Raw genomic sequence first — 26452 nt, 5'->3', positions numbered from 1 at the left:
GAGTCTGGTGTCACGTGAGGCCCAGGTGGCGGCGGAGCTACTGCGAGAGTGAGAGGAGGAAGGGGAAGTCGGAAGGGGTGCGAGTGAGGCAAGGGGGGCGGGGGGAAAGACAGCTCCCGGGAGGGCCAGGGCTGCGTGTATCATTTGCCTCTCCCTGTAGCTCTCTAAACGGCCCTACTTTGGTCGCTCGCCGCCAGGTGACAGCTGGGCCCGGCCGGCCGCGTGCTGCCTGGGGCGTGAGGAGCGCGCGCCCTGCCCTCTCGTGCGGCGCTCGTCGCCCCTCCCCCCGTCCGTCCCGTCGCTTCCCGTCCCGTCTTGTCCCGTCCCTTCGGGTGCTGCCGTCTGAGTGCCTATGCGAGTCGGCGGCATTGGGGACATCTTTTGACTTCCCGGCCCCTATCCCGGCTGCCCTCCCCATCCCATCGCGGGGCCGGCCGCTGTTCCGGCCCCAGGATGCAGAATGTGATTAACACGGTGAAGGGAAAGGCACTGGAAGTGGCTGAGTACCTGACCCCGGTCCTCAAGGTAAGCCGGGCGGGCTTGCCGGGGGCTGTCAGGCTCACGCTCAGCTCTGCAAGGACCGGGCGCCAGAGGAGACCCCTGTTATCTGACGGGGAACAGTGTAGGAAGGTGTAAGGGTGGGACGCACAGAAGGGGGAGCCCCCATCCCTGGTCTCCCCTTATGGTTCGGTAGGGCTTTCTGGTTCTTCACTGATAAAACTTGGAGCGACGCTGTGTGTGTGTGCTCGGGTCTCCACCCTTCACAACTCTGCGTCTGGTTTGTAGGGTTGGAAGGTGGTCGCCAGCTAGGACGATTTAACAATGTTAAATCCTAACATCGGAAGTTTAAAACATTTAACCAAGGATTTTGCTTATTTTGGTAGAACGAAATAAGTCTTGGTAGCAAAATGACATATGACACTCCCCCACCCCCAAGTTTCGGAGAAAGACTTTTTATAAGTATGAAATACGTAAATAGTGACTGAGGTTCCTATTCCTTTAGAGTTTAGAGGAACGAAATGAAATTGGTAACATTAACATTGTACTTGAACTAAAGAGCAGAACTATGCTTTCCCAAGTTTTAAAAATATCAGTAACTGGTTTTTAATCTTGGACTTTCAGTGATAATAAAGAGCAGCCTGACTCGCTTGAATATATAATTTTTAGTATATTGGCAAAATACAGCACTTACAAAGTAAAAATTGTAGCACATTAGCTGTTACAGCAGTGACTGAATTGTTTCGTGTTTTCATAGATAAATTTCTAGAACTGCAGTCAAGTTTCTCTTATTCTGGGGCATCTATTTTTGCACTTTTTCTGAAAAGTGCATCGTGATACTAAATGGCAAGTGCTCGCTTAGTTTTCTTTCATTTTGTTCTTAACTTTTGATTCGAATTTTACTAATCTTAGTGTGGGGATAAAGTATTCTGATATAATAAGAGAAATGGTTGGCAGTTTTACTTCCTTTCTTTGACATAGAGAAATGTTAGGTCTGTATGTTTTTGTTTTTAACATAATTCACTTGCAAGACTCCTTTTGAAATGAGACCTTGTTGGGCCAAGTAAGAAAAAAGTCAGGTACAGTTAAATGGGATCCTAACTCTTGCTTTCATTTTGTTTGTTTACTGTGAAAGTCATTTTAGTTAATTAAGCTTTTTCAGTCAACTATTTAAAATTCAAAAATAATTTTGACATTGAATCAAATGTTTCTACTTCATCTTATGTTATACCTTTTCAGAATAGCATGTTTACCTAGGTATACAGTATTTTAACAATCCACATTTGTACAAATTTTTAGTTTCAATAAGAGATGAATCAAAGATCTCTTAAATATAAAAGTTATTTAATAGTCTGATTATATTTTATTGAATTTATGACATATATTGTTTTGAAGAATCATTTTACTTGTTTCTCAACTGGAAAGAAGTGTTAACCTGTTAGTATGTAAGGTATATATTTTTACTATAAAGGAAAACAGAATTATGACCCTCTCCTGTCATTCCTTTGCTCTTGGTTTACAGAGAGAATCCTTAAAGTTTCCTGCTAAATGAGGGAAGGAGAAAAAAGGGAAAATTCCTAAGAAAGAAATAATGAATTCTGCAAAACTTAAGAAAAAAATCATGTTTTGTTTAGGGAACATACATACAGTAAAAACTTAAGTCCTGATAATGATTTTCAAGGCTGTACTTAATTGGTAGAAATTGCAATCTCAAGTACTACTCTGTCTCATGAACACTTTTGCTTTAAGCCAACTTGACCTCTTTAGCACTCCATCAAACACAGTCCTGCTTCTAAGCTTTTGCATTTGCTCTTCTCTCAACTTGAAATGCTCTCCCTCCAGATGGCTTGTTCATTGACATAGGTGTTTAAGTTACTTATCTTTATTCTCTTATTTCAATTTTTTTGTTTGTTTTGGTGGTGCTGGATATTGAACCCAGGGTCTTGTGCATGCAAGACAAGCACTCTACCAACTGAGCTGTATTCTCAACCCTTATTTCAGTTTTTCATGGCTGTCTCCCTACCACCTGGCAGATTCCTCTCTGCTTCATTTTTTTAAATAGTATGCTATTCATTATCATTTGACTTTTTTTTTTTCCTCAACTAGAATTAAGATAGTTTTTGAGAGCAAAGATGAGTTTGGTCTGTTTTATTCATACATACATACCATTGCCTGGCACAAAGTAGTTGGTAAATATTTGTTGAATGAGTAATGTTTATAAATGAATCTTTTCATTTTTTGTAGGCTACCACAAAATCTTACTTATAGCTTAAAATTTAGAAAAATTTAATAAATACCATACCTTACTTAGAGGAAAGAATATTGTTTTAATATCTTGGTGGAGATGAGAGTAATGGGAAATATTAAATGATTCCTTCATTTGATTTCTAATATTACTCAGTTTAAATAAGATTTGTTAAGATTCTTAAACATCTTTGAGACATTTTATGGTGCTGTTAAATAAAGATATTTGTTCATTGCACAGAATCATTGTAAAGCTTCATGCTTATTTAAACCTTTGAATGTTTTTTCTTAGAACTGTGATCAAATTGTTTTATTATTATTTTCATTTAAGTTTTCTACATTAGGCTTTTATATATCTTTGTGGTCAAGTACCAGTGACATACACGATATGCACAGTGTATAATATTTTGATTGTACTCTATTGCGTAGAAGAATTCATTGCCCTGAAACATTTTGTAATTGAAATTGAAAGATATTATTATATTATTGTTTTTGCTTTCTTTAGGAATCAAAATTTAAGGAAACGGGTGTAATCACCCCAGAAGAGGTAAGTGTTTGAGATATTTTAAAATCTTTATTTTCTAAAATTGTATTAAACTGGAGTTTTTGCTTTGTGAGAGAACATCTTGAGCTTTTTGATTTCACTACAGTTAGATTTTGGTGATTTATGGGAATTTCTGCTTCCTATAGAAGAGAAGATGTAACTTCCTTCTCAGTTTGCAACTTCTTTTATTTCTCTGTAGTTCCTCTTTATATAGAAATGAAGGTGTTTGAGGGAATGGGAAAGATTCCTATGGTCACATCCTTTATTCATATTTATTATTGTATTGAGCTTTGCAGTGGGCTCGTAGGGTTGCTGTAACAGGCTCTGTCTATACCAAATGTGAATTTTTATAGCTTTCTGTCTGGAAACTTTACTCATTGCTAAAATTTTCTCTTAATATTCAGAATAAATATATTGTTACCTACTGGGCGCTCATTTAGTTTACCTTTTCTACTAAACAAGTAATGTTGAAACTACTTGGAACTGGAACTAACAGCTATGTGATAGGTCAGTTATATTTTATTGAACTTTAAACATAGAATTATGTTTTGAAGAATCATTTCACTTATTGACCAAATCTGTATGACAAGAGTTCTCTTTCATTATGTATTTTATCCCTAGAAAAGTTAAGTATATACTGAGCTAAAAGCCCTTTTTGGTTCCAGCTTTGAATCAGATTTATTTTGTTTTTTAGGTAAAAGGCAAGGGATTTATTTAAGTTTGATCTTGAACTCACTGGAAACACTGTTCATTGGCAATCTGTATTCATTATTTTAAAAGAAATGTTTTGAAATAAGTCATATTACATGATGGGACCACTGTTGCAGCTATGCATTCCAGGTCCTCAGGCCAGAGAATTAACTGATCTATCAGTTTTCATTATGATGGCATCTTCCCAGTCCCAAATCCTTCTGAGATTTAAGAATGGTTTCTTAAACTGATCTTTTATCTAAAACTGCCTTTAATTTTAATGAAGACACATGGTAGAATGAAAAAAAAAAAGCCTAGAAGGCCTACTTTCTAGACCCATTTCTCCAATTTCTATTTATTTTGTCACATCGATTAACTATCTAAGTCCAGGCCTCATGTTTCCTCATCTGTAAGAGGAAGAGCTTGAGCTAGACATTCTCTGAAGAATTTATTCTACCTTAGGCTTCATGAGTTTAATACCTTGAATACCCCCCCCCCAAAAAAAAACAAACAAACAAAAAACAAAGAAAAGTTATGATCAAAAGGCTAACATTTTCTTGCCAACCAGAATTATAATGTAGACATGGCTCTTTAAGTATCTGAAATCAAGAGCAGAGATGAGCATTTGTTGTTCTTGCACTCTCAGGCTTTATCTTGACTACATGAAGATGACTAATTATTAGTGGATGTTAGAGATGCAATCTATGGTTGTTGAGTAGAATTAAGCTTAAGATAGGAATTCATCCTAAAATGAGTAGCTCTTATACTTGATACCATGAAAAAAGTTAGTTATTTTTTTTCTTAAAAAATAATCAAGACAAACTACCCAACTTGGGAACTATCCACGTAATGTTGGGTTGGGATAGAGCACAATTACAGGATTTGAGTTAGTTTAAAATGACACTGGAGAAGGAAAATGGGAAGACAGTATTTGCTTTTAGTAAATACTATATATAAAATTCATTTGTTTTTCCTGTTTCTGGGCTTCTTACTGTCAGTCTCCAACTATCTTTTTGTTTTCATTGAGAGGTTGTAAAAGTATTTGTGTTTAAAAAGAGGAACAGCCAGTGTCTAACATGATATTGTCTGGGAAAAAAAATAATGTTGGATGTGTGTAATGACTTGATTAATTAGAATTCTATTAATAAAGGGTAGGTTGAAGAATAAAATTGCTCACCAAAATGTAAATATTGGTTCTATCATATTGAAGTTATTCTTTATTATCTATTGACAAATAGAAAATATTTAATCAGAAAGAGAAAGGTACAAGCAAACAGTTGATAATTTGAAATTTGACATTATTTTACACGTTATTTCATTTGAAAATGCAAAGCAAGTAATAATGGCCATTGCTAATGAGAGTAACTGTACACATGTGCTAATTATTGGTATAATTCTGTGTTCTTCAAAATAGTTTTCTTTACTTTCTAGTTTTTGATTTTTTTTTTTTAATTAATGGATACCAGCAGAGTGACCCAGGAATAAAATTAGTCTTGTGACTTCAAGGCAATATAATTAAAGAATTTTTATTTTAATTACTTAATTTAACTTCCATTTTGTTAAATTATTACTTTTAAAAAATGTATGAATTATTTCTGGAATTTTCCATTTACTATTTTCAGACTACATTGCACTATGGGTAACAGAAACCGTACAAAAGAATACTGTGGATAAAAGGGGTAAATTCTTACTTTTGCTGCTGATAACCACAGAACTAAAGTAGCATTTGTTCCAGTGACCCCAAAATGCTTGACTTAAGAACAAAACTATTGTTTTCATTTTGGTTTTTGTCTTTACTTAACTAGTTTAAATAATAAAAAGATTACATGAAATGAAAGAAAAGAAACACTTAGAAATTTCCTATGGGAATATTATTGATATATCTTGATGATATGTCATCTTAAAATAGGTTATTCTCAAAATTTTTACTTGATAGGAATTTTACTCTCAAAAGAGTATTTTATATAGATATACTTTCTCAGGGAAGCATTAGAAGACTAAATATATTGTGATTTTTTTGGCTGTTTAATAAACCCATAAACAATGCAATATTTTAAGTTAGAGCTGTTGTGAAATAGAAGCAGTTGGGAAAGTATGTGCATATATTGCTTGAGTTTGGACACTGTAGTTATGCTTCTTCCGTTTTCTGCTAAAAAATAAGTGGATTACTGTCCTTTAGTAAAATCACCTTAAGTCCATATGAACTGGAAATTTTCAAAAGTTTCAGTGATTCTTAGTCTTTCTTTTTTCTGAAGGAAATAAAATGCACATAGTGTTCAACCTGCCGTAAAGCCTAAGGATTAGAATTTCATTTCTTAGTTTTTTTTATGTGTTTTCAGTGTAAGTTCAATAATTTTTAACTTTCCCCCCATTGTTTGGCACTACATTTTTGTTATTAATGATCTCTTAAAGAGTATGATGAAGTTTTCAAAATTAGTCCTTACTTAGGTTTTAAAAAATATCATAAAGAGAGTGCTAGGGGTGTAGTTCAGTGATAAGAATGCTTACCTAGCATACATACAAAGCCCTGGGTTCAATCCCTAGCATTGAAAAAGAAAAACAGAGAAAAGGAAAGGGACAAGAACAAAGAAATTAAGGTTATTTTAAAAAAAAAAAAAAAAGCCACATAGAGTACCACTGATTGAATCCTTAGTACTACAATAAATAAATAAATAAATATGTACATATACACCCATATATACGTATATATTTACATATACTGAAATATTAATTAAATAAGTAAAAGAAGCATACACTGTGATGTAAGAGTAGTATTATATCTGATACCTGTACCTATTTAGTTATTTTTTCAAAGGTTTACACTGAGTTTTTCAGTCATTACCAAGAATCTCTATATTTTATTAATCAATGTTAATAATCAGGGCTGGGATTATGGCTCAGTGGTAGAGTGCTTGCCTGGCATGTGTGAGGCACTGAGTTAAACTCTAAGCACCACATATAAATAAACAAAGTACAGTAATAATAGTCAAAAATAAGTGTTGGAGCTGATAGAGCAGGTTTGGTGCTTTTTACACCTTAATTGATTGATAGGTATCCAGAGTGATCAGTCTGGTATTTTGCAACCCCACATTTAGTGATGTGCCATTTTTCTTTTTCCCTCTTTCATATTCCTTCCAAATCAAGTTTGTGGCAGCTGGAGATCACTTAGTACACCACTGTCCAACATGGCAATGGTAAGTAATCTTAAGTGAAAAATAGAAAACTAGAAAAAGATTGACTTCAGAATTATGGCAGTTTGTAAAATAGGTTAATGTATGGAAATTAGAATAACAAGCTTAACCTACTTCCTGTAGATTTTTTTCAAACAATACCCCAGTGATAGTCAAAGTAAAATGAAGGAAGAAAATGGTGTTGTACCTTTTTATTTTGCTCCATTAACACAAAAGATGGTCATATTGGAGATTTACCTGTTTACCTTCTTTATTAGTATTCCCTTTGTATTGTCTGTGTCTAATTTTGTGGTTCTTTAAAAAATAATGTTCAGGTGTTTAATAAATTTAATTAGTTTCTTTATTCAATTTAACAAGTGTTTATTGAACATTTTTTATGACAACAAATACAAATATTTGGTATCCTTTTTTTTAAAAAAAACATAAAGTATGAACATTTTTATTAAGGTTGAAAAGTATGTACCCTCTTTACAAATTGCCAAAGTTAAAAAAGGTTCATGATACTAATTAAGATCTTGACTATAAATCTACTTATGATAGACTTAAAACTTTTATTTTCTTTATTAACTCATAATTAATAAAGTAATTAAATACAACATATACTTTGAAATATTCTGAAAAATAACAAAGTTTTAAAGCAACTGAAGTTTCATTACTTTCAAGTACTAATTAATGGTTACAGTTTATAGAAAAAGAGATCCCAATACTAGCAGATGTATTTATTCAGTTTAGAATTGTTTGGAATTAATCATCTTGTGTGAATGTAGCTGTTTCAATTTATTGTGATTTTTTTTCTTCTTAGTAAATTTTTTTTAATTTGTAGCTGAAAGATACAGATTTGGTTGGGGGCAGAGGTTCTAGAATTAACAAGGTTTTAATTGACAATGTTTTTTCTTAATTTCTAAAGAATTTAAATAGTGGGCTGGGGATGTGGCTCAAGCGGTAGCGCGCTCGCCTGGCATGCGTGCGGCCCAGGTTCGATCCTCAGCACCACATACCAACAAAGATGATGTGTCCACCGAGAACTTAAAAATAAATATTAAAAAAAATTCTCTCTCTCTCTCTCTCTCTCTCTCTCTCTCTCTCTCTCTCCTCACTCTCTCTTAAAAAAAAAAAAAGAACTTAAATAGTTTAAGTACTGTAAGCTAGTTTTATTCTCCTTTATATTTACCATGTATCTGAAACACTGGTTGTTGCTTTTTCTTAGTTTTTATATTTTAGGGCATTGTTTTTTATGTACCAAGAAAAGCCAAAATATTATCAGCTATATCTATTTTTATGTCTTTTTCTTTTATACTTGTATCTCTGTTCCATATTTAAGAAAATTAAATTCATATCATAGAAGTTCTTTTATGTACTTTGATTCAAGAAAGTTATGGGTTTTTTTCCCCTTATATTCTAAGCTTTTTGTGAAAAGTAGGTTCTGGTCTATAATTTAATATATTTCAATACAAATAGATATAAAATATTAATGTTTCTTTTGTGAAAATATGACATTCATTTTCTATATTGAAATTTCTTTATTGTAAACTTTAATTGTCTAAGTTTAGCTATCTGATTGGTAGCATTGTGATAGAGGTTTGTATATAAGGACAAGATCTTCTAGTAGTAGATCTATTTTATGAATAGGGGTTAATAGAGTTCTAGTTTATGAATTATGATTGTTGAAATAATTTTTTTTTTGTAACTTAGAACACAATTATATTCCACCCAGTGTCCATGCTTCTGACTGAATTGCTGGGGCCAAAGGAATAATCTTAAATCATTGATAGAAACAGATTATTTCTATGTCAGTACTTGTCATGTGCTCAAGTGCTGTTATGAACTTTTTTTAACTTTTTCCTTCATAACCTTAGGCATTGTCATCATATTGTTGAATTTGACAACTGAGATTAGTTGAAAGAAGAGATGTTAAATGTATTAGGGCATTTCCTGGTTTTATCTTGTGCTCCAGACTATGGCTTGAAATTTCTGCAGAAGCTTAAAAAGGCAGTCAAACTCCCAAGTTTGTGTTCTTAAATTTGTGAAGAAAACATGTGCCATCTCGGTTCTGGCTAAGCCTAGTAGATAGCCCACAAATTCTTGATGAGAAATGTCAGAATAGCTAAAAAAAAAAAAAAAAAGTTACAATTGGTTCTGACACACAGAAAAAGTAATTTAAGAGTAGAAATCCTGGAGTTGCTTGGCTTGATCCTCTTTCGTTACACCTTCTGGTTTTGTGACTGTGGGCAACCTGACCCCTTTAAGCTTTAGTTTACCTGCCTATAAAATGGCATATTAGCTACGTCTTAACATTAGCTATGTCTTAGAATTATGAAAATTAATTAATAATAGTGTATGTTTGAGTTCTAACATCCAATAAAAGAAACTTTTCAAAGCATTATTGTTCTGAATATTATCATCTTGTGATTCAAAGCCATCTTTTCTTAGTTCCAATTTTAATACAGTGGTAGAAACAGGGATCTTGCCAACCACCTACTTTGTTATGTAATGACATGCAGCCTTTTTCTTTCTTCCTTTCTTTCTGTCTGTCTTTTCTTGATTCTCAAGATGAACTACAATTTGGATTGATAATGTGAAAGATTATTCAATGAAATACAGCTCCCTGAGAGCAGCATTTTCTTTTTGCTTAGAGGCGAGATATAATGGTTGCTTGATATTTCTATTATCTTACAGTTTTTGTCAAATATTTAATCCAAATTCTCTGAAGTCTGTCTGCATCTCTTAGTATATTTCATTTATATTATTGTTATGTTTTTCTGTGTCCTGACACAATCAGTTAAAGACATTTTTCCCCAATCAATCCTAAAACAATTCCCATAGTAGTGTGGATTCTATAGTTTTGAGATTTACTTTTATATCTTCTGTTCCATATTTGATAAAATATATTTTGTATTTTGGTGCTTTTCACTATTTTTAAAGGGCTACAGGGGAAGAATTGAAAGTGAAGGCTTACCTACCAACAGGCAAACAATTTTTGGTAACCAAAAATGGTAAGAATTATGTTGTATACATTGGTAAACTTTGCACAGTTATATTAAAAACAACAGTTGACACTTACCAGATTTCTAATTTATTCCTAAAACTGATCTAAAAGCTTTCTCAGACAGAAATGAGGAAATTTTATGAAGCTCTAAATTTTCTATTCTTGGAGTAATTTTTCTTAGTTGATTTTTGTCTCCTCTTCCTTTTTGTTATTTATTTTTGCCAAAAAAGAAAAAAATTTGGTTGTCAAGATATGGAGGAAGAGGGTCCTAAGAAAAGTTGGATTTCTCCTAATTGGATATTTAACTGATACTGCCTACCTTTGACGTTTAAAAGTTCAAAGCTAAATATTTTATCTTCCATGTGCTATTGAAGGATTGCCTATAGGCAAAAAAAAAAAAAAAATGTTTGAAGCGGATATCTTATTTATGAAGTTAAAATAGCACTAAAAGTTTATGATAGTCATTAAATAATCACATAACAATATATTAATTTTCATTCTAACTTATCCCATATGGGAAAGGAAAAATAATATGTAAAAAACCAGTATTTTTTATTCCCTTCAGTATATTTACTTTTAGAATTTATTATTTATATTCTGATTAAGTAAATCAGGATATTCATAGCAATTTGTTTACCCTACATCATGTTCTTACCTTATAATTGTTCCATTTTAAGGCTTATGAGTAAAAATACTTATTAATTGACACATTTGCTTTGTGAAAAACTGGTCACCAATATTGTATAAGGGGGTAAAATTTAGGAGTTTAACTTTAAACTGTTTTATCCATTAGAATAACTAGAACTTAAATATGAATTCTGACATATGGTACTGCCATGTTCTGAGAGTAAAGCCATTACTTCAAGGTTATTGTTGGATTAGCCTGAAATTGAACAATGCCATCTAACTTCAGCCTACAGTTCTTTACAGACCATTATGGTAAAGAAATATGTAGAACACTCCCACCAGAGCCTTTCTACTTGTCTTCTGACAAAGTCATTCAGGGAAAGATTAATGTGGTCAAATAATTAGTTATATGTCTATGGGCTGAATGTAATTCTTAACCACTTTCATTTGAAGTGAAATATATTCACTTAATAATTTTATAGCATAAATAAATATAATGGAATAGCATTTTCTTCTTTTTAACAGATTTGTGGTTAATGGATTGTGTACTAGTAACTGTGTTTCCCTTTTTTTTATAGTGCCATGCTACAAGCGGTGCAAACAGATGGAATATTCAGATGAATTGGAAGCTATCATTGAAGAAGATGATGGTGATGGGGGATGGGTAGATACATATCACAACACAGGTAAAAAGAGAATAGAATGACATATATTTAAATTTTATTAAACTTTTCAAAATCCTTCATTGTAACAGTTTTCATAAGAAAAAGAGGTATGGTCCCAGTAGACTTTTACCTGAAAGAAATAGGAGGACATATTATGGGGGAAAAGAGTTTAAAAAAAAAAAAAAAGAATCGTTGGAGTATATTAAATTTCTTTAGTCCCTGCTGTTTCAGTTGCAATTTGAAATATCCATGTTATTTTTGTTATTTCTAAGTTATAGGAAAAAAATAAAACCATTCAAAAATACTAAAACTTTGCTATAGAAAATCTCTTATTTACATGTTGTTGCATTATTGGATTATGAGCTCCTTTATGACAGGAACTCTTCTATACTCCTACTGATTTATTACTTACATGCAGAGAACTAGCATCTTGAAGAAATTTAAGTATTGTGAGCTTCACGAGGGATTCATTGTTGAATCCTCAGTATCTATCTTAGTGTCTAACATAGAAGTTGTTCAATAAGTATTTGTTAATTGAATTACAGGGATTTTTAAGTGTATGTTTGCCTGTTATTTGAAACACTGAATAAACTTTATTATTACAAATTATAAAAAATTCTATTTTGCTGCTGTGTTTATATATCTTTAAAAAATACATATTATTATGTGCTGCCGTAGCTACCACTTATTACTTAGTTTTAATAAAGAAAATGTTCTAAGTTTAAGTGCATGATCTAAAACCAAGTTTTCTCTCCCTGAATCCTAGAGACAAGTAGGTATGTCCTTCAGCTATGTTTCTCAACCTCAACACTATTGATACAATTGACATTTAGACCTGGATAATTTTTTGTTGTAGCCTTTCTCGTGCATTATAGAATGTTTAATAGTATCTTTGTCCTCTTCCTACTAGATGCCAGTAGCATCCCCCAGTTACAACCCAAAATACTTCCAGACATTGCTACATCTTTCATGATTAGCAAATTGTTGCTCTTAATTGTGATTTATTGCAATAGACAATAGACTAAGTCTTTTTACAAGTAAAAGTACCACCTTAGAGGTCAATTTCTCCTCTACTCTGAATGAAGAACACTGCCATCTCTTTTCTTATGAAAATATAGGCACAAATCCAGGACTTGAACTTCTCAAACTGAAACTTGTTTGCTGCTTAATGAGTTGAGTGATGTTATGTCAAAACTTAGAGGAAATAACCGATTCAGCAGCTTTTTTTTAATATTTACTTTTTAGTTATAGGTGGACACAATATCTTTATTTTTATGTGGTGCTGAGGTCGAACCCATACTAGACAAGCACTCTACCGCTAAGTCACAACCCCAGCCCTCAGCAGCTTTTTATAATAATTTTTTAAATGGTCCTCTTTTTTCCCCCACCAATTAATGCTATTAGACTTCTTTTTTTCCTGATCTTTACAAAATCTTCTAATTGTTTTACTTTAATTTTCTCATGACTGGAAGATGTAGTCAGTCCATTGTTATTAAATTGCCTATTGACTGACTAGAACAGTTGGTTATAAAGCACCGTTTCTGAAGTCAACATAATGGGTTACTCTATTTTTTAGTTGTATTCTATTTCATATTCATTATTGCAAACTCCAGGGGTGTATTTACAATATCATTTGTCTCAGAGATAAGTTGGTGTCGGTATGATTGGAGTAACAAAAATCTTTAGAAATTCAACAGGTAAAAAATAGTGCTGGAGTGATAGAGAACAGGCAGTGTCATTTTTGCATGTGAAAGATAGCACAGTATTTTATTTCCGTTAATGTAAATTCTAATTATTTATGAGATGTAAAACTTTAGCATATTCAGTAGATCATTTTGTAATGTCAATTTGATATGTTAAGATTTGGGTTTTACATATCATTTAAGATATAGAGTATAAGATGGATTCTATATAATACTATGAATATTTAAGGTAAATACCATTTATGGATCTCTAACTGGTGCCCATCCAATAACTACTATGATGAGAGCTGTTGTTTTACCTTTCAAACTTCAGCTGTTACATGCATTTTTTTTTAGTTGTAGTTGGACACAATATCTTCATTTTTTTTATTAGTTGCTCAAGACAATACAATGATCTTGACATATCATACATTTGATTCAAATAGGGTATGAATTCTCATTTTTCCATGTGTACAGATTGCAGGATCACATTGGTTATACATCCATGTGTATACATACAGCAATCCTAGTGTCAGTTGTATTCTGCTGCCCTCCCTATCCCCCCTCCCCTTCCTTCCCCTCCCATCACCTCTCTGTACCCATCTACTGTGACACTTATCTCTCTCTCTTTTTTTTTTCTTCCCTTCCCCCTCACACCATCCTATATATATTTTGTGTAACCATGAGGGTCTCCTTCCATCTTCTGTGCAATTCCCCTTCTCCCTCTCATTCCCTCCCACCTCTTTTCCTTGTTTCTTGGTAATATTCTTCTCATGCTCTTCCTCCCTACTCTGTTTTGAGTCACCTCCTTTATATCAGAGAAGACATTAGGCATTTGTTTCTTAGGGATTGGCTAAATGACATCTTCTATTTGTGAAAGTGAACAAATAGATATTAAACAGATGTATTAAAGTTTTAGAGGATGAATATGCTTATTAGGAGCTAAGCATATATTATATTTAAGATATTTTTTCCCTGTAATATCTTTAACTACTCTTGTCTTAATTAATTGTCTATCCTTGTTAAACAGTCTGATTAAGAATGTTGACAGGTATTTTGAACTAGAAATATTATTTAGCTGACTAGATATATTGCCACCTGCTTAATACTTCCATTGAGACAAAGGAGGTTCTGAGGAATTTGCTTTGTGAGGTGCAATGGAGAATCATTGAACCAAATGTCAACTCATATGTATTTTAAGCCCAGCTTCTTCATAACTGTGAGACTCAAGCAGGGCATTTTGCCTCTCCAGTGACTTCATTTCTGCATAAGGAGAAATTATTATTATAATTGCTTTAGAAGCTAGTGTTTAGAAGAATTAAATAGAATGTGTAAATGCTTGGCAAAGCAGTAAGCCATATGTAAATGTAAAATGGTATTATCAAATATTCTAAGTTTCTGAACCAAATAGCATATTTTAAATATTTGAAGTAAATAGCATATTAATATAGCCATACCTAGTTGAAAAAATTTGGATACAGGTTTAATCAAAATGATGTAAATGTGAGTACTGTAATCTCTTAATAGTTTCACTTTCTTAGACTGTATTGTGATAAACTAAGTAAGGAATAGTAAATAAAGGATGAGAAGGATAAGTCATGGAGAACATTAAATTAGTTTATATATTTAGTTTGAGACAGCATCTTTGGGATTATATTTATATTTACCTCTTTACTTCAGTTCAGTTTTGAGAATTTAAATAATTTTAAGTGTTTTATGTTGCTTTATTCAAATGTGGTTTACTGTTTAATTTTAGTTATTCTTTTTCTGCTGAATTGTAAACAGGTATTGCAGGAATAACTGAAGCAGTTAAGGAGATTACATTGGAAAACAAGGTACTGGTTTGTTAATATTTCTAAAATCAGTGACCTAGTTATTTGCATATGTCTATATCTATATATCTATGTTGAAATCATTCATCTTTCTTATCCACACTTACCATTATCAAACTCATTTAAATTCCAACTATTTCCCCCCCCTCTCATTTTTCTGCATCAGCATATACTAGAATACTACTGCTTATTTATACTTCACTTACTTTTCTTTCTTTCTGTTTCTTTTTTTATTTTTGCAGTGCAGGGGATCAAACCCAAGGCCTGACCTCATGCATACTAGGAAAAAGCTCTGCCACTGAGCCACAATACAACCCTCCCTTATTTTTCTTGTAGTATGGCATAAAAACCATTCTGGGGCTTTGGGTTGTAACTCAGTGCTAGAGCCCTTACTCAGCATGTGCCAGGCCCTGGGTACAATTGCTACTACCATTAATTAAAAAAAAGAAGAAGAAGAAAATGCAAAAAACCCATTTTTAAGATTGTTACTACTATTACATACTACTACTACTACTATTTTTCATTAATTGGAAAGACTTAAGGTAGTTGAAGTGATTTTGTTTTTAAGTATATTCAGTACTAGATGCTAATGGTATCTTAATATTTAAACTTTGTACTCTAAATGTTACATAAGTAATTATTCTCTGTTTTCTTAAATTACTGACAATGTGGGGTTTTTTGGCTTTCATTTTTGAAAATTTAAGTTTATACTTCAGTTTAGCATCACCAAAAATCATGATATTTTGAATGACTAGAAGCTAAGTTAGTTAATTTTTATTATATGATTTATTTGGGGGGAGGATAAAATATATAATTGGGTAGAATTATCCTGCTTGTAAGTTTTCATTTAATTCAAGTTGCATATATTATATTGGCTTTCCATTTCTTGGAATCATTGAAATTGTTTTCAGATTTTTGTATAGTCATTTAAAATTATATAAAAAATACAAAATATCTTCACTTTGATCTTTTCTTAATTATTTCTTTTAATCACCAAGTCTCTTGGAGGATAGACTGTTTGGATGGAATAATTGTGTCCCTATTGTTCTTAGGAACATTCCCTAAAACAGTTACTAATTTAAGACATTCTTTGTATTTTTGTCATTTCCTCTTTGGAAATTTTTAAATGCAGCTTAACAGAAGTATAAGAAAGTAAAATAACTTCTGTTTTTCAGTTTTATACTAGGGATTAAGGTTTGATTCATAGACCTGAGAATTCATCCTTTTGAATTTTTACTTTTGGAAAAGTTTGATTGAGGAGCAATCACACAAATGGTTTTGCTGCTTCAGATGACTTTATTTGCTCTATTAGTATGTATGCTTCAAATTTAAATAAGTGGCAGAGCAATGTGGACAGGGTTTTTTTTGATAGGTTTATGGTAATTCAAGAATTTTTAATAAATAATGGTTATTGTGATGCTTGGCATCCCACTTAACATCATTATGTCATGCTAAAGAATGAATGCTCGTAATTGAAAACTGGGATATATCTTTCATATCATTTTTTAATTAACACTATATAGAATTTATATTATTTTAAAAATAACAGTCCTAAGAATATTTGATATTTAGACCGAAGTATTAATTTTGTTTTTTGTTTAGATAATTGGCCCTGAAGATTGAACCTAGGGCCTCACATATGCTGAGCTCATGCTCCTTCACTGAACTACTCCTCTAAGCCCTAAGAATAACCTTGGTTCTTGATTTTTTTTTAACTTTGTTCTTCTATATCAAGTATGACTATTACTAGCATGATTAAAATTTTTCTTAATAATCAGTTTGTTAGATATTAGCTCATTTAATAATTATCCAGACATAGTATAGTCTATTTACTTTTATTTACATTTTGAGTGTAATTAGGGTGCATTTGATTTAAATTTCTAGAGGTAAATAAAACTCTTCTAAGTAAAATGTAACCTAAATGAATCTAGATGTCTATTCACTTACTTTTATCAATTTCATATTTTTAGAATATTAGTTTTGTGTATATTATGCATACCACTGGTTAGCATTATTCTTTCATAAGAGACATTACAGTTAAAATATTCAATGGAAATTTTATGTGTTACAGTAACTAAAGTTTGATAATTTTGGATTAATTCAGCAATTTTGGATTTATTAACAAATGAGAAATAGTGGGGTTTCTTGTATTTTTGTTTTGGTGCTAGGAATTGAGCCCATGGGTGTTTAATCACTGAGCCACATCCCTAGCCTGTTTTATTTTTCATTTAGCAGGGTCTTGCTAAGTTGCTTAGGACCTCACTAAATTGCTGAGGCTGGCCTTGAACTTAAAAATCCTCCTGCCTCATCCTCCCCAGTTGCTGGGGGCTATGCCACCATACTCAGCTAGAATATAAAAGTGTTTAATTTATAAAATATTTTATAAATGTGTTGTGATTTACAAATTTTTCTTCGTTATACAATTTAACAAAATTTTTAAGTGATTTTCTCATACTAATAATTGGTTAACTAAAAAAAATATTTTATTGGGAGTTCAACTGTCAGCTGTTTTTAAAATAATATCTTATTTGACTCTTGGTGTTCCCAAAATACCTTTGAATATTATTCAGTCACAACACTTAGCACATTACTTTCAATGATTGACTTATGGATTGTCATCTCCACCCCTGGTGTTTGAATTTCTTGAGGATAAGAACTGCTTTATCTTTCTTGTTTTCACAGTGGTTAGTTACCACTGTGCTAGTATGATTGTTCAATGTTTGAACTAATGAACTTGTTTAGGTAACTTGAAATAAAATTAACTTTGAATAGGGGTGTAACTGAGTGGTAAAACACTTGCCTAGAATGGTTAAGGCTCTTGGTTTGATCCTCAGCACTGCAAAACAAATAAATAAACAAACAAACAAACAAACAAATGTAATTAATTTCAAAGGACAGTATAAAACTCCAAGATTGCTCAGTGCTTTGTGAAGAGGAAGAAGAGGAAGATGAAGGAGAAGCTGCAGACATGGAAGGTATTTGTGCTCTAGATTTGCTTTAATCATACTAAAATACTGATTCTACAATATTTATAATTTCTGTGGATTAAAAATTTTATACTCTAAGCTGTGTCTCTCCTTCTGGAGATGGCCCACATTTTCACTTGAATGTGAGTTCCTGTTTTACTCCAGAAGCTTCTCACTGTCCAGATGGCTGGCATTTTCTCTTAAATATGTATTTTTTTATACTCTACCCTCAAAGACATCTCTCCCTTGAGATAGCCCACATTCTTCCTTGAAATGTAATGTGATTTTACATAAATATGTGACTTTAAAAAAAATTCTATCCCTCTGAATTTTAAGTTTCGACATTTAGCAGCCAGGGAATATTTTGTTTAAATTTCATAAATATAAAACTTCCTTTGATCTTAGACTCTTACATAGTCTTGACAGCATTATTTCTGCTGGAATAAATGTCAGGTCATAAATCTTTAATGCTGGATGTAGCTGCAAAATACTAGTTTTTTAAAATTGGTTCAGAGCAACTTTGTATTTTGTTTCTCCTTTGTTGTTGTTGTTGTTGTTTTGGTATTAGGGATTGAACCTATAGGTGACTAAGCACTGAGTCACATCTCCATCTCATTTTGTATTTTTTTATTTTGAGAAAGGGTCTCAGTGAGTTGCTTAGATCTTCACTAAGTTGCTGAGGCTGGCTTTGAACTTGGCAGTCCTCCTGCTGCAGCCTCCTGAGCTGCTAGAATTACAAGCATGCACCACCACATCCATTCTATTTCTCCTTTTTAATAGCATCTTTTAATTAAAACATTAAGATAGTGATTTTTTTTTTTTTTTCTGAGTAGGAGATCTTGCTATGTTGCCTGGGTTTGTCTTGAACTCCTGGGCTCAAAGGATCCTCCTGCCTCAGCCACCTGAGTATTGAGACTCCAGGTGTGTGCCACCAGGCCTGGCAAAATAGGAATTCTTACTGAAGCCTTTTTGGCCACACACAGTGCCCTCACAGTTCCTTAAAATTCTGAAATGTCCTCTTGGGGTTACCAGTTAAGAATCATTGCATTAGAGAATCATTGTTACAAGAGATGCATTAAAAGTTAGAAAAAGGAAGAATATGAAAAAGGCGGGGAGGCAGGCATTGAAGTCTATAAGGCAGCTACATCCCCAAAATACATAAAATTTAGTTAGTTGTATATTGTAACATGTAAAAATAGAAGATGGTGTCAGAGTTGAAACACCATAAAGGCAAGTAGTTTTTACTGAACTACAAGTACTTTTCAGGTTTTTTTTTCCCAAATTGCTTTCAAGTATTCATAAAAATCTAGCTGAGTATCTGTTCCTAAATTTTTGTGCAATTCTGTTCCTTATTTCCACACCAAACTGAAATCCATGAGTTTGGTCACAGAAACTTCATATAAAATTTCTATGCTCTGGACTCCCATATTTAAACCTTCAACCTAGATCTCACAACTTCAAACTGTTTGGTTGTTTTTATTTCCAGTTGAATGTCTCACAGCTGATAAAAACTGAACTTACCCTTTCCTTGCACAATTACTTTTTCTGGGTTCAGTTTCTGTCCAGTCTGGGATGGGGTTGTGGTGGTAGAGAGGAAACCACTGTTTTTAAAGTACAAGCTATGGGACTCCCTTAAATATTTGACAGCCTTTTAGTATTGTTTATTACATTTTCCTTAGATAGAGTTAAAGAACTACTAATGTGGAATTTTGCTCATAAACAATATTGATGGTATGAATATAAAAAGTAATTTTTACTCATTTAGTCGACAAATGTTTATTGAGCAATATAGTATCTGTGTATTAGGGATGGTTCTTGGTGCTGCAGAAAAACAATAGACATGATCTCTTTAAACTTATGACACTTGAGTGTCTGGAAAGATTCTAATCGGGGGATATGAAAATAGATAAAATACATAATGTGTTAGATTTATATCAGTGATAAGGAGAAAATGAGGAAAGGGCATAAGTTTTTGGGGGGCAACTTTTTTAAGTAAATTGTTCAAGGAAAACCCTATTGAGAGTATGCCATTTGAGTAAAATGTGGTAGGAAGTGAGTAAACAATCTATTTGGTTATCTGGGAAAGAGTGCAAAAGCCCTGAGGTGATAATATGTGTGACTTACAATATTTCATATAATATTGTAAGGAATTTTCTCTGTCCAGAGAGAGAAGAGTAGTAAAGAGTGGACTCAGGGAGATAAACAGGCCCAGATTATGCAGGGTCCTAACTAAGACTAAGACAAGCAGCCATTTTTCTAACAACTTAATATTTTAACAGAATCACTGTAACTGCAATGAGAACATGTTGAAGGGGAAAAGAGACAACAATTAGGATGTATTTTGATAATTTTGGCAATAAATAATAATGTTTTGGACTACAGTTATAATATTGGTAGTGATAAGAAACAATAGAATTCTGGACATATTTTGAGGGTAGGGCCAATGGGATTTGCTACTAGATTGAACATAGGATATAAAAGGCAGAGTAGTCAAGTATGACTCCATGGTCTTTGACTTGAGTGTCTGGAAAGATTCCATTGACTGAGGGTGGCTGGCAGGGGTGGGGATTCAGAATGATTAGCTTTGGAGAGGGAGTGTCAGTTTTAGACTTGTGATACTTAGGGTGCCCATTAATCATTCAGTAGAATCATAAACAGTTATATATCCATGTTTAAAGAAGTACATGTGAGATTCATCAGTATTTGAAGCCATCAAAACTAATAAATTCATCACTGGAGTAAATGTGGGTAGAGAAGAGACAAGATCTAAGAATTGAGCTGTTAGTTACTGCCCTACTATTGTATTTGTATCCAGAATTTCTAATTGCAGCCTCAAATATCATTTGTGATATGTGAAGAACATATTATATCTTAAGAACCAAGGAAAGAAAGTATTCCAAGGAGGAGAGAATAAATCATGTCAGATATTCCTAAGAGGTCAACATTCAACATTACTATTGAATATAGAAAAGTGGAAATCACTGATAATATAATGAGCATATTTCATGTAATTATTGTCATCCCCCCTTATCTGTCATTTTGCTTTCTTGTTGTTTCAGTTATCCAAGGTTAGCTGCAGTCTGAAAATATTATTGGAAAATTCCAGAAATAGAAGTCATAAGTTTTAAATTGCATGCCATTCTTAGTAATGTGATGAAATCTCATGCCGTCCCACTGTGTTCCATCCTTGACAAGAATTATCCATTTGTTTAATGTATCCATGTTTCTTGCCCTTTAGTCACTTAGTAGCCATCTCATTTATCAGATCAACTGTTGCAGTATCACCTTACTTGTGCTCAGGTGACCCTTATTTTACTAAAAAATGATCCCAAAACACAAAAGTAGCGATGCTGGCAATTCAGATATCAAAGACAAGTTGTAGAATGTGTTCTCTTTTTTTTTTTTTAAATACGTTTATTAGTGCCTTATAATTATACATAATAATTGGATTCATTGTGCCATATTTACACATGCACATATCATAATTTGATTAAGGGCACAAATATTTGGTTTTTTTTAATTTTTTTATTATTAGTTGTTCAAAACATTACAAAGCTCTTGAATGTGTTCTCTAAGTGAAAAAGTGGAGGTTCTTGACAGTAATGAAAGAAAAAAAAAATCTTATACTGAAGTTGCAAAGACCTAGAGTAAGAATCTCTCCGTGAAATTGTGAAAAACAAAAAAGTTCCTCTTAGTTAGGCTGATGCTCCTCAGACTGCAAAAGTTAAAGCCACATGCGTGATACCTGCTTTGAGACAGAGGAGGCATCAAATTATAGAGTTTAATACTGTCTAGTTTCAGGCATCCACTGAGATTCTTGAAGCATATCATACCTTCAGATAAGAGGGAAGGGGTTGCTGTATACAATGGCCTTTACCAAGGAGTCACCAAGAACCCTTCAGTATTATTATGCCGGTTGACATTTCTAATAGACTTCAGCACAGACCAGGCCTTAAATATGCTGACTTTTTCTGAGCTTTTGTCATGCAAGGTATCTGCTGGTTTGGAAATACAGCATTAACTCATTTATATTGCTTCATTATCTTCAGTTAAAAACAAGCAAACCCCAGTTTTTAAGTGATACTCTGAAGTAATATTTAATATATAATATGTATAAACAAAATTTAATGAATCTTGAACTTGATTCATCTTTTATTTTTATAACAGAATATGAAGAGAGTGGATTATTGGAAACAGATGAGGTTTGTAAATTGTTTTCTCAGTTAATTTTTAAAGAATATACTTGAGGATTAATAGTATTGTTAATGACATATTACTCTTTCAAAGAAATTTTTAAATATTTATAACACGAAATTTTATCCATGAATTTTAAGTTCATTTACTTTTAAGGAAAAAACGATATAGAATGGAAAAAATAGATTTTTCTAGAATGTCACATTCATACTAATATAATGGCTGTCAATTTTTCTCTATTATGTGCCAGGCTACCCTAGACACAAGGAAAATAGTAGAAGCTTGTAAAGCTAAAACTGATGCTGGAGGTGAAGATGCTATTTTGCAAACCAGAACTTATGACCTGTACATCACTTATGATAAATATTACCAGACACCACGATTATGGTTGTTTGGCTATGATGAGGTAAAAATAAAGAAAAATGTATTTCAGTATAAATATTTTAAGTTGTTGGGTTTAATTCCTTAGTTAAGTACTTGGTTATATGATCTTTTAAATTTTAGAAATCATTTATTTTACAGTTTTATGGTTAATGTTGAACTTGTTTTTTATTTTGAATAAACTGAATTATTCAATGTGATACTAATGCTAAAAATTAAACACAAATGATCTGTTATAAGCATATTCTTTTGCCTCTAAGCTTATCTCTTCAAAATGTGAGGGAAATTCAACTGGGTATATTTTCTTAACTTTTGTTTGGGATTACATCTGTTGGATGTTTAAGCATTTGCAAACTGATCATGTCACATGAATTTGTCCTTAAAACCATTTAAATTCATGTGCTTAATGGAATTAAATGAAAGAGTAATTAAAGTAAAATTAACTTTTTGTTGTTGCTTTTTTGGTATTGGGGATTGAACCCAGGGTCACTTTACCACTGAACTGCATCCCCAGTCAGTCGTCCTTTATTTTTTTAAGACAGGGTCTCTTATGTTGCTGAGATTGGCTTCAAATTTGCCATCCTCTGTCCTCAGCCTCCTAAGTCACAGGGATTACAGGTGTGCACCACCATGCCTGGCTCAACTTGTTTAACCTATTATTCCTATGACTGTAAATAAGAAAGAAGAAAATAAAACAATAGCCCTGAGAAATTAATTGAATTTTAAAATGTTTTGGCAGCCACATTCTTGCCTTTAAAAAATATATATATATTTATATATTTATATATATATTTTATTTACTTGTAGTTGGATATAATATCTTTATTTTATTTTTATGTGGTGCTGAGGATTGAACCCAGGGCCTTGTACATGCTAGGCGAGCGCTCTACTGCTGAGCCACAACCACAGCCTCCATACTTGCCTTTTTGTGGAATCTTTTCTGCATTAGGTGGTGACTGATATTGGGTAGCCTGGATATGTAGGCTCCTTTTCTGCTCCCTGCCTTGATCTAAATGTTGTAAACTTTACCCCAATTCTAAATAATCTTCAATTCTAAATTGTAGTTAAAGTTAGATGGGAGAATAAGTATATTAAAGATGTGAAGGCTTTTAAAGAGTACTTTCAAAGCATTTTTTACGATTTCAGCAACGGCAGCCTTTAACAGTTGAGCACATGTATGAAGACATCAGTCAAGATCATGTGAAGAAAACAGTGACCATTGAAAATCACCCTCATCTCCCACCACCTCCCATGTGTTCTGTTCACCCATGCAGGTCTGTATATATAGAGAGTGTATGTATATTTCATAGGATTATTACTTGGGAACCTGTAAATATAGAAAAAGAAAAATTCATAAGTAAATAAACTTTTCAGATTCTTTAGAAATATTCTTGCACTTAAATATGTGAAAGAAAGGAAGAAAACCTCTTGTTTAATACATTAAGAACTTTTTTGTTCTGTTAAAGTATTTACGTATAGAAGAGTACTTTGTGATCTTCCTCTTTGTAGCTTGGAAGATCTGTTTTGAACTCAAAATTACTTATCATTATGATTTACATTATTGACAATGCATCTTTCTATGAATGTGTAGTATAAAATTGAACCCAACACTCTAGTGAAGATTAAAGGGGGGAATATTTTATGACTATTATATGTTAAAAAATTCACCAAAAACAGGTTTCTTTACAAATGGATGTGTGTTTTTCCTGTTTTCATCTATTTCATCTACACTAATAAGATTTGCTTTTGCTTTCAGGCATGCTGAAGTGATGAAGAAAATCATTGAAACTGTTGCAGAAGGAGGGGGAGAGCTTGGTGTTCATATGTATCCTTTCCTGTGCATGTGATTGATGGCAAAATGGGTTGTAGGATTTTTTTTTTTTTTCATTTTTGGGAAATTTAGTGACCAAAACCTTTATGACTTAGTACTTATAACTTGTTTTGGCTCCTCATGTCTGAAAGTCCTAATGGGAGTCTGATTTATTTAGGGTATGTTATATTGTGATACACCATATTCGTTGGGTAGAACATGCCCCTGTGCATTGGTTAGCTTTGCCTTGTTACACAGGTAACCTGCTAATTTAAAATAACATAAATATCTTTTCTTTAAATATATTTCCAATTTAACATGTTACCAAAATTATGCTTTCCCATCATGTAAGAGTAAAGTTAGGTTGTATCAATTTGAAGTCTCCCTGAAGCAAAGAATTCAACTTTAAAACAATTTGGTTAATTAAAAATTAAAGTACAAGAAGTGCTTTAGATATTTTAAAAAATACTATTTTCTTTTTCTCCAGTGAAAATTTTCTATCTAGTATTTTACTGTGGTTCTCTGGAGTTGCCAAGAGCATTAAATGAAAGTCAGTTTCCCAATACATTGTTGGATTCTGAGATACGTGTATCTATAGTCATAGAAATATTCAGATTCAACAATTTAGATGCCATATATCTTGAATTAGTTTGTTTTTGGTTTGCTGTTTAAGTGGTTAGTTCAGAGCACTCAGTGTTAGATGTAGACTGAGGGGTCATAAGTATCATGAAGTGCAGATAACTTTAAACGTTGATAATAAAGCTTAAGTCCCTCAGAGAAACTTGGGGCATATCTGACATTGAAATAAACCAAGAACTTTCTTGTTACATATAATTTTCTCATTCATCTCTATATTGGAGGCTAGGTAGCAACTTGGAATACTCTGTGTAATTCATTACAGAGTCATTATTTCTCCAATAAACCTTAACTCACAGTGTTTTCTAGTGCAATAGAACATTTTTTTAAAAAAAATTGCAAGATTTCATTAAATATAGATCAATATAGAAGTTCTAGCAAATTTATAAGCTATAAAGGGATAAAGAAAATAAATAAATTTTATACTTATTTAAACATAGGTTTTGTCCTTATTTTTATATCAAAGGGACCTATGTGAACTTCTATGCATTAAGAAGTTTAAATTCAAATATTGGAATAGGTAGTCAGGCAGTCTTAAAGTTCTGTGATTAATTATCTTTAATGAAACTGAAAAAGATTTTGTCATTTTTTTCTAAGGAACTATTGCTTAATAAAATGGATAATTACAATATGGATTTAAAACATAAACCATTTACAAGTCTTATTTTCCTTAGCTAAAGGCCTTCAGGTATCTTCTAATTTTTTTGAAATTTGTACAAGCTGTCATTCCAACAATAGAATATGACTACACAAGACACTTCACAATGTAATGAAGAGAACATAGAATATATTCCTAATTATTGGTTCTGATTTTTAAATAATTAACACATAGGTGTGACCATTGACCATATTCACCAATATGTATAATTTCTCTAATAAAGGGACTTATATGTTTATGCATTAAATAAAAAAATGTTCCACTACCAGCCTTACTTGTTTAATAAAAATGTGTGTAAAGAGACAGTTTTTCTCAGTTCTTATCAAAAGGTCAGAGGATTTCCCCTCAATAACAGCTCTTTAAGTGAAGATGTGTCTAATTTAGAATCATGGCAGTATTTTGGGTTCATATTTATTAGAAAGGCATTAAAGCTATAATAATGTCAAAGCTATTACTAAAAAATATTGCCTGCTGAACTGTCTTTCCTTCTACTCTTCATTATTGTTCCTTTTTTTTTTCCTTCTCAGCAATCATCTATCTGCTAATAGTATTTGTAAAGCACTTACTATATGCCAGAAAATACACTTAGTACAATTACACATCTTGTTTCCTGATTATAAGAGTTCAGAACAACACTTAAAGCCCAAGAGTAGAGCCCAGGCCATTTCACACTTCCTTTTTTTACATTCTCTTTATATCCTTGCGGTGTCATCCTGGAGTGCTAATTTTTCCCCTCAAGAAACTTTTTTTTTTCCTTATCTTTCAAGAATATTCTCCTCACCTTTAATGCCTCTTTATTTTCCTTTCTTTTCCAATTGTTGTTCAATTCTAATATTGCGTAAGGAAAG

General features: G+C 32.5%; 1 protein-coding gene across 1 annotated transcript; it reads left to right on the top strand.

Moving 5' to 3' along the window:
* The first annotated feature begins 103 nt into the window (after positions 1-103).
* Positions 104-25900, top strand: Atg3 (autophagy related 3). The gene is made up of 12 exons (XM_026394484.2): positions 104-525; positions 3248-3289; positions 7121-7170; positions 10090-10160; positions 11359-11466; positions 14913-14962; positions 17853-17934; positions 22093-22127; positions 22370-22525; positions 23647-23774; positions 24257-24325; positions 25635-25900. Exons 1-12 carry the CDS (start codon positions 454-456, stop codon positions 25714-25716), a joined length of 945 nt encoding a protein of 314 aa, XP_026250269.1. The 5' UTR covers positions 104-453; the 3' UTR covers positions 25717-25900.
* The last annotated feature ends 552 nt before the right edge of the window (positions 25901-26452 follow it).

Source organism: Urocitellus parryii, chromosome 2 (genome assembly GCF_045843805.1).
Source record: "Urocitellus parryii isolate mUroPar1 chromosome 2, mUroPar1.hap1, whole genome shotgun sequence".
Classification (NCBI taxonomy): Eukaryota; Metazoa; Chordata; class Mammalia; order Rodentia; family Sciuridae; genus Urocitellus; species Urocitellus parryii.
The sequence above is the reverse complement of the archived record's forward strand: the minus strand, read 5'-3'. Positions and strand labels throughout refer to the sequence as shown.

Coding starts and splice junctions, on each gene's coding strand:
- Atg3 (XM_026394484.2), top strand. CDS start 454: ATGCAGAATGTGATTAACACGGTGAAGGGAAAGGCACTGGAAGTGGCT. Junction 10,161..11,358: donor ATTTTTGGTAACCAAAAATG/GTAAGAATTATG, acceptor TTTTTTTTATAG/TGCCATGCTACAAGCGGTGC. Junction 23,775..24,256: donor TGTTCTGTTCACCCATGCAG/GTCTGTATATAT, acceptor TTTTGCTTTCAG/GCATGCTGAAGTGATGAAGA.